The sequence below is a fragment of the Arachis stenosperma genome, chromosome 4 (assembly GCF_014773155.1).
Source record: "Arachis stenosperma cultivar V10309 chromosome 4, arast.V10309.gnm1.PFL2, whole genome shotgun sequence".
Lineage (NCBI taxonomy): Eukaryota > Viridiplantae > Streptophyta > Magnoliopsida > Fabales > Fabaceae > Arachis > Arachis stenosperma.
The window spans coordinates 82,103,978-82,113,817 of record NC_080380.1 but is presented as its reverse complement, the minus strand read 5'-3'; the positions used below and the strand labels follow the sequence as shown (position 1 = coordinate 82,113,817).

General features: G+C 30.3%; 1 protein-coding gene across 1 annotated transcript; it reads right to left on the bottom strand.

Moving 5' to 3' along the window:
* Positions 1-6,604: 6,604 nt before the first annotated feature.
* Positions 6,605-8,365, bottom strand: LOC130975143 (WUSCHEL-related homeobox 3). Its single transcript, XM_057899971.1, has 2 exons — positions 7,991-8,365; positions 6,605-6,877 (listed from the first exon to the last, which is right to left on the bottom strand). Exons 1-2 carry the CDS (start codon positions 8,363-8,365, stop codon positions 6,605-6,607), a joined length of 648 nt encoding a protein of 215 aa, XP_057755954.1.
* Between the last annotated feature and the right edge of the window lie 1,475 nt (positions 8,366-9,840).

The window sequence follows — 9,840 nt, the reverse complement described above, 5'->3', positions numbered from 1 at the left end:
TTAAGTTTGGTGTCCCTGTAGTAATTTTTCTTTTAAATTTTTTTTTCAAAATACTAGTATTTTTCTTTGTTTTATTTTTGAATTTTTAGTTCACCTCTTCTCATTTCTTTTCAAATTTTTTTATTTTTATTATTCTTTATTTTATTTCTTTTAAAAAAAAATCTGTTCTTTCTTCTTTGCTTTCCTATTTACCATATGGTGCGTTTAATTTTTTTGGTATTTTGTGCTAAGAAAAATAATGGAGAGAGATCACATGGGTTACTACTCACACCTAAGGAGTGATTCATATTATTGTGGATGGAGAAACTACCCGGATATTGGTTGGCAATGTCAAGAGCAAAAAGATTTCAATGTCCCATATCCTATCCATCAAGAGCCATTATCTTTGGATACATTTATGCAAAATTGTCCAACCACACCTCCTAAATTTTCATATCAAAATTCTTCACTACTTGAGTATGCCGCAACACAAAATTCATTTCAAAACCCATATAGTTCATTTCACCAACCACAAAACTTATTCTACTATACACAAACCTCCTTTCAAAATCCACAAAATTCATTTCATAATTCACAGAATCCATATCAGTTCCCTCAAAAGAATTTCACCACAACCTATGCACCTTTACAAGCTCATCAAAAATTCTCTCTGGCATTTGCACTAGAACAACTCTCCCAGACATGTGCCTCAACTAGCCAACTCATTGAGTTCTTAAGGGAAGAGGTCAGAGAAAGGATTAAAAATATGGAAGCCTCAAGAAGAAATATAGAAGTGCAAATGAGCCCAATGGCATAACATTCTGCTGAGAAACATACCTATGTCTTCCCTTGGCTAGGGGAAGAATACAATGCCATAAGCTTGAGGAGTGGGGTAGTGTTTAGCAAGAAGGATGAATACCAAATTGTGGGTGAAAATGAGGAATTGGAAGAGCAAGAAAAAGAGGTCTCTATACCAAGTGAAGCCCCAATGAAGAAGGAGGTTGTAAGCGAGAAAATCAATTATAGGAATTTTCACTCCAATGAAGCAAAGAGTGGCATAGAGGGTGAGTTCATTGAACCACCAATTCAAGAAGCTCTTGATGAAGGGTACACTTCACCCATCACACAACACCCATGTCCTAAAATCAGAGAGGTGAATGCCATCAAGTAAAGCACTAAAAAGGGGATTGTGACCAAGAAACAAAAGAAAATATCCATGAAAAAGAGAAGGTCAACAAAAGACAATCAAACCTCTACCCGAACAAGTAAGGTGAATCAAGCTAATTAGGAGGAATTCAAGTCCGAGGCACTAATTTTTGCCTTTCCTCCCTTGGAGTCATTTCTTTTAACCAACTGGAAGAAGAGGAAGAAAATTCGACAATCAAGTGTCAAGCTAGTGACATTAAAGAAGCGCTTGTTGGGAGGCAACCCAATATTCCGTATCCTTAGATTTTCTATTTATTTTCAATTTATTTAGTTTATTTTAATTTCTTATAGTCTTCCTTCTTTTGAAGTGTGTTTTGATCATGTAGAGGGTGTAAAATAGGAACAATTTTTCTTTTCTTAAGGACAAGCAAACATTTAAGTTTGGTGTTGTAGAGCGCGCTCTCTATGTACCTTATCATCAGTGGCACCAAAGGGAGACGAATCATCTTCATGAAGGAGCACAGCCTGAGGAATGAGATGGCCACCAGGATTACTGAGGTGGTTGAGTTCCTTTCATTCTATTTCCCCTTCTGTTCTTATTTTGTTATATTCCTATTTTCTGTTGCTTTAATTGTTTGCATGATCTTTAGTACTTTCAGTTCTTAGATTTAGTTTTATTCTATTATTTGTTTTTAGTAAAAAAAATTATCTCATGTACCGCTCACTGAGCTTAAATCTAAAAAGAAAAGAAAAGAAATGATGTATTGCATGAGAAATTGAGTTTATATTTAAGAGTAGTCTTATTTACTTAAATATGGTGGTGTTATTTGTGATTTTGAATGCATGATATGAATAGTACATATTTGAATTTGAATCAAAGGATGTTGATGCATGAAGAATAGGAATTTAGAGAACTATTATGAATTTTCTATATTAAACAAAAGCTTAATCCTTGAAGCAAAAGAAACAGCAAAAAGAAAATAAAGAAAAGCAAGGTCCAAGTCTCTAAGCATCAATGGCTAGGAAGGTTAAATATGATTAAAAGCCCAAAGAGTGACATTCCTAGCCATATGCTTGTGGTGTGAATGTGTCAAGTAACCCTTGAGACAGAGCACTAAGAGTTGAGATCAAGAGCAATTAACAGAGTATACCAAAGGCTTTGAGCACCACTGTCTGGGAGTAATTAAAAGAAAAATCAGAACTCAAAGAGAGTTCCCCAGTTAAGTGCTTGTGGTGTTTTTGTGTCAAGTAAAACTTGAGACAAAACATTTAAAATTACGGCTAGGCTCAAGGTGCAAAGCACCAAAGAAAAAGAATAAAAGAAAATTTGTTGTGTTCAAGGATTAATCCAAAGTAAAAAGGCCAGAGAATTCATAATATTATCCGGATTTTAATTCCGAATGACAGTGACATTCCTCATATTCAAAGGATAGTGAGATGCCAAAACTATTCAGAGTTTCAGTATTATAAATCCCACTTTGAGAAAAGACAGGAGCTTAATTGAGCACTCACTTCTCATGTAAATTCACATTCTAAGTTTATGTTGGATTTGGTTGCTTGAGGACAAGCAACAATTCAAGTTCGGTGTTATGATGATGCATGAGTATCTTTCCTATCTTTTTCTAGTGAATTTGCATTTGAATTGTTAAGTTTAATAAAAATTTAAATTATTTTTAGCCACTATGAATTCTACTTTGAGTTGTGTGTAATTCTATTTATTTTAGGTAACGTTCGGATGGATTTGACGGAGTTTTATAAAAGAAGAGGAAAAAAGTGGATGATGCTATCAACCCTGACCTCCTTGCACTCTAACGAACATAACGTGAGCTACAGAGGTCCAATTGATGTGCTTTTTGCGACATTGAAAAGATAACTTCCAGAGTTTTCTAATGATATATAATAGTATACCTTTTTTCTCCATTTTGTTCGGCTACATTGGTGCCTAACTTGGGATTTTTCAAGTTACGCGCCGGATGAAGACTTACACGCATAATCAATTCGGGAATGGTGGCGTCTAACTTGGAATTTCCCAAGTTAGGCACCAATTGAAGCCAAATCATGCCAAAGCATACTGTCATACTAGTGCCCAACTTGGCTCAGCCCATGTTAGGCGCCCGCCTTGAAGAAAGCAATGGTCCCGACGCCAATTGAAGCCAGCAACAAAGTTTTTATTTTATTTTGATTAAAACTTTATTTTATTTACAAATAGGAAAATATATTATTTAGTTTTAGAAAATATACTTTACATTAATTAGGATTAGATATAAAAAGGGAAAAGAATCAGCCCTTCGGGCTCTTCTCTTCTCTCTTACCTCATTCTGCACTTTACAGTTTTTCAGAATCCTAGTTTTATCTTTAACCATGAGCAACTAAACCTCCACTGTTAAGGTTAGGAGCTCTGTTTATTCTATGGATAAATACTATTACTGTTCTATTTTAATTGATGTGTTGATTTCAATTTCAAGAATTGTTTTCGTTCTTTATCATATGAATCTGGGTGGAACGAAAGTATGACCTTTGTTCTAATTGAGTTCTTGTAAAACTTGAAAAAGCTCTTTACTTGAACAATAGCTTGAAAACAATTTCTCCTAAATTTCTAATTATCTAGACTTAACGGGAAACGTGACATATAATCCTCTTATATTTGGATAATTAGGATTTCTGTGGCATATAAACTAGAATTAAACTTAACCTTCTAATTGAAATCAAGTGACAAAGGAATTGGCAGTTGATGAAGGTTAGAGGAGACTAAAGAGGTCTAAGAAATTAGGATTTAGTCAGATATAGTTTGCCATTAATTGAATCTTGCATGATTAAAATAGTTTGTAAGAAAAGTTCATTCAAAAAATAAATATCTCTGAAACCTTAACTATTTTCTCCCATATTATTCACACCAATTTACTGCTTGCTTTATGATATTCTGAATTTACTGTTAATGATTTTGAACTCTCAAAACACCATTTTCTGTTTGTCTAACTAAGTAAATCACGCAATCATTATTGCTTAGTCCATCAATTCTCGTGGGATCGACCCTCATTCACTTGAGGTACTACTTGGTACGACCTGGTGCATTTGTTAGTTAGTTTGTGGGTTATAAATTTCGCACCAACGATCTTATCTACACCAGAAACAATGAGATTATGATTAGAGAATTCAAAGAAGAAATGAAGCACACATTGATGACTAACTTAGGATAGATGCATTATTATGTTGATATTGAGATAAACCAAAACGAAGACGGATTTTTTATCTCGCAAAAGAAATACACTCAAAATTTGCTAGAAATGTTCAAAATAAATAATTGCAAAATAGTATCTACTCCTCTAGTCCATAATGAGAAATTACAAAAAGAAGATAGATCTAGAGAGGCAGATGCTTCGTAATACATAAGTCTCATTGGAAGTCTCCTTTATCTAACTATCACAAGACCCAATATCATGTATGCAATAAGTCTACTATCAAGATTCATACAAAAGTCAAATGAGAAGCACTATGGGACTGCAAAAAGAATCTTAAGATACCTACAAAGCACAAACGATTATGGCATTCACTATAAATCAGTTGAAGATCTAAAACTACTTGGATATACCGATAGTGATTGGACAGAATCAATTGACGATATGAAAAGAACTTCTGGATATGCCTTTATACTACGATTTGGGATATTCTCTTGGACATCAAAGAAATAAAAAATTGTTGCTCAATCATCTGCTGAAGCCGAGTATGTTGCAGTCGCAAATGCTACTAGTCAAGCAATATGGCTAAGAAAAATATTCGAAGACATAGGAGAACAACAAGAAGAACCAATAACTATGTTGTGCGACAGCAAGTCAGCAATATCAATGGCAAACAATCGAATCCATCATAGTAGAACCAAGCATATAGCTATCAAGTATCATTTTATACAAGAAGCTATATTGGAGAAAAAAATAAAGATCGAGTATTGCAACACAGATGAGCAACTAGCAGACATCTTCACTAATGCACTACCAAAATCAAAGTTCGAACTATTTCGAGAGATGGTTGGAGTTACACAAATTGCATCAAGGAGAAGTATTAATGATGCTACATATTTGTAGAACTTTCTAAAATTTTTATGATCTTGTTTCATAAAAATAAATATCTAGATATTATGATGAAGAAGTTTAGAAATTAAATAATAAATCAAGTACTAGAAATATCTAAGATTAGTATCTAGAAATATCTAGATTAATATCTAATTAAAAATATCTAATTAAAAATATATAAAATATGGAATTATTTAAAATCAACTTATGAAACTTATAAATAGGCCATAATGAAGTTCATTGTAACTAACTAACAAAAATATTAAATTCCATTCACCTTTGTATTTTATCCTTAGCCCATCAATAATATAACTTATCAAATTTTTCAAACCATTTATCCAAACTACTTATTCATCAGCACTATATCCTTGTTATAATATTCAAGTTCATAATACACTAAACTAACATTAACTTATTTCATAAAAACTAATATTTTTAAATCAGCTTCTATGATTAGAATAAAAAATTTTAATTTAAACTAAATTATCCATATTTATTATCCTAAACTAATCTACTCAAAATCTAAATTCTCAAAAATTTATTTGTCATTTTACTCTTATCAAAATAGCAGCGACAAATATCCCCCAATTTAAAAGGCCATAAGTTTAGCAACAAAAGGCTGAGTTACCACATGTTTCAATTAAAGTCCTTTTTTATTATTTGCATCCTGTATGGTGAGAGAACTCCAGATTGATGAACAAAGGACAAGGAATCCACACTAAATAGACTTAAAAGGCCATACAACAGGATGGGGCCATGTTAATGTATGAATCCAAATTTACCGGTTTGACAATATATAGAATCTCTAATATCAATTGACCCTTTTAGCCAGAACATATAATATTCTCTGATCTATGATAACTAAACTAATGAAAGTGTAGAAAATAACTAGCAGTAGCAGGAGAAAAGAGAAAACATAGAGAAATAAATGACATGACATGTCCATTGTAGTGTTCTAGGATAAAATAATATCAAAAAATATTATTTGCATACAAATTAATCACTAAAATTAATTATTATATATTTATTATATATTTGTATGTTATATATAAATAAATATATAATTTAACTCATTTATAATATGTATTTTATATTGTAATATGTATTCTATTTTTATAATTAATTTTAATGTACACCTAACTAGTTAAATAATACCAATATTATATCATTCATAGTGAGGTGTGTCAAATACCCTAGGATTTGCACGATATACAAAAGTACTAATTAAGTTAATTATTTTCATACTTCTAGTTTTTCGTGGTGCAACCAAATGTCCTACGTACAAGACTATTTATTCTTTGTAGTAAGATTAGATCGGATTCTCAAGTTCAGATTCCCTTAAAGATAATAACATTCTGCAAACCACATGTCTCCTAAGAAGAACACACTTTAGCATTTTGCATCAAATTTCACTACCACCCATCAAGAGTCTTGGTGCAATCTTCTTTGATTCTGGTAGTGGATGTGACTGGAAACAGATCAAGAGTCTTGAGAGGTTGATTAGTAGTAGTGCAACATGATGATTCATGATAATGGTTAACATCGCCGCCAAGTGTCCAACCATAGTTATTATTGAAGAATCTCATCTCTTTATTCTTCTCCAACAAACTTTCTGAGTTATGATGCACACTACACTTGCAATTCATCGCCCCTTCTTGCGATGCGTATGCAGCTACTCCTCCTCCCTGATCATTTATAATGAAAATGAAGAAAACTACCATTAAAGTAACACGCATATGCATAATTCAGAGGAATATTATATGCACTTCTTCTTTTGTGTTTCTATTTTGTACATTTTTCAGTTTTAGTATTCAATGTGATGGAGATGTGAGAAAAGACAAAAAAATAAAAAATAAAAAAATCTATTATTAAATTATTATATTTATGTATAAATATACGTTGTTTAATTTATTTTTAGTTTATATTTTATTTTATTATTATATATTTTATATAAATAAGTAATTTAATGATTAATCTTTTATGTCCAAATATCTTGATGGATAAAAAAATTACAAAAGAAATGTGTATAAAGTATAATACAATCATCAGTTTTTCATAATATATAATAATTTAGGTCCGTGTTTATTACTGATGACTACTTCATATTGTTCAAACTAGAAACATGCCTTTCTTTTGGAATATATAGAGTTCTTGCTTCTTCATTCCTCTTACCTTCCCTTAATAATTATTGTGCGATTGATCCCAAGTGGTATTATATTCTACCTTTTTTGTTAACTAAACTCATTACTATAAACTAAGCCATCATCATTTCTAATCCGCAGCCTAACGAATATACTATAAATTAACGATAAAAGATATAAAAAACAGTTAATTTTTAATTAGTTAATATTAATTACTTGTTTTTATTCTTTTTAGAGATTCAAATTTTAGGTTTATCATTTAAGATTTATGGTTAAAAATTTATAATTAAAAATCTAAAATTTAAAATAAATAAAATAATTTAAAAAAAAAACATTAGTAATGTTGAGAGACAAAAATTAACTTTTTAACGTTACTCATTATCGAATTCCACGCAAAGAATTAGCTGGGAAGAGAAAACTAACTAGCTAATGTAATAATCAATATAAGAAAAATGAACATTTTTTAATAATATTATTATAAAAAATATTAAAAGACCGACATTTTTATTAATATTAGTGAATATTTTAGATGAACATTTTATTTTCTTTTAATGATGGTCAGAAATAATAACCCTATTATGATTGAAAATAACACAAAAGCAAGGCTTTGTAAATACATGGTGCGTGTGAAACTAAGTGACTACAATTAATTATTACCTGAAAAGACAAACCAGAAGTGGCATAGAAGGGAACTTGTTTGGTAACAGGAGAACAAGAAGGATAACCAAAACCAGCAAGAAAATGGTTACTGAAATCTTGGTTGAAGTGATGGACATTATGGAGCTGAAGTTGCTGCTGTAGCTGGAGCTGTTTGTTAAGCTTTCTCCTAAGCTTCTGTCTATCCCTAGCCTTATGATTTTGGAACCAGTAGAACACATTCTTGCCTTCAATCCTTCCATAGAAGGAAAGATGAGTCGTTATTTGTTGAATCTGAGAAGCACTTGGAGTTCTAATCCCACTCCTATACAGTTCCTCCAAGATCATGAGTTGTTCAGTTGTAGGGCTCCATCTTGATGAACCTGTTGGGGACATTATTGTTATTTTTTTTTAATTTTTTTTCTATTATTGTTGTTCAGTTTCTTGATGATGATGAGGAGGAACAAGTTACAAGTATGTGTGAATGTGAATTTGAAAGGGATGTATAAATAGAGGGACAGAGAGAAAAGATACAGTGAAGTTTAGAGGAAGAGACAAAATGGAAAGAGATTGAAAGCAGAAAAAGGGAGTGGTGAATTGGATAGGTGAAAAAGGACTATAGCCTCATGCTGATGTTCCTTTTAGAGGAGCATTCAAGTGAGGTTTCAGTGAGAGAGAGAAAATGAGAGAGAGAATCTGATATGAGATGAATGAATGAATGAATGAACAATGCATGATGTATGAGTCATCATGACCTTATTATTATTATTGTTAACTTTTCTTAACAGAATGAATCAGATTCTCCCAAAGTAAGTCTAATTCAGAACCACATATTCCTGATAATGAATCAAAACGGCCCCTTCCTTTTCCCCTAATAACACTTGTAACTGTTTCTGGCAGCTGCTATTACTGTTACAAAAATATATATCACGGAAAAGAGCTTTAACTATAAATTATCTGTCAAATGATATTTAGTTACGTCACATATACTGATTAGAGTGAAATGAGTACAATATTATTTTAAATAGAATTAGTAGTATAAATTGTATAGTATCATAAATTGTTATTTTGTGCATTATTTATTCGCTCCAAGAATTTACAAACATATGAAAATCTTTGTTTTTGTCCTCCATATTATATTATGATATATTAAAAAGTTAATAAATTGGTTCGATATTTTACTATCAACTTCTTGACCTAAAAAATAAGAGTTTTTTTTCTATAAAATTGATTGATTAGAATAAGATTTTATCTTTTTAGGAGCCCTACATGCATATTTTGATGCATACCGTTCATAAAAAGATCACAAAAATAAATCAATATATAGATTTTAATCTTTTTTTTATTAATTTATGACTCTTTTTTAGAATAAATTTTTTAGAATTTTTAACAAAGAAATTTTTTTATTTTCTTTTTTAATAAAGAGAACTTTTGAGCCCTTCTTTTATCCATACATATAGAATGTATTTAATTTTTTGAACTAATTCCTCATTTATGTATCATTTTCATCAAGATCAATTACCAATATATTTATACATGTGTAGTTTAATTTATTTTAAATATATATTTATATTTCAACATGTATTTTATATTAATGGTTGATTTTGGTGTATACATAATAATTGTAGAGATTTTATCTATTCAGCTGTTGACCTACAATTACTTATTATAAGAGTACAAATTATTTTTATTTATAAAAGTTTAAAATATTGATAAATTTATTCATAAATGAATAAACTGGTTTGTATTTATAAAAAAGTAAATAAGTTATTATTTTTATTTATAAAAATTTAGAATACAAAAAATTAAAATTTATATATTTAATTTTTTGTGAGTATAAAATTAATTTATTCTTTCATAAATAAATTTAT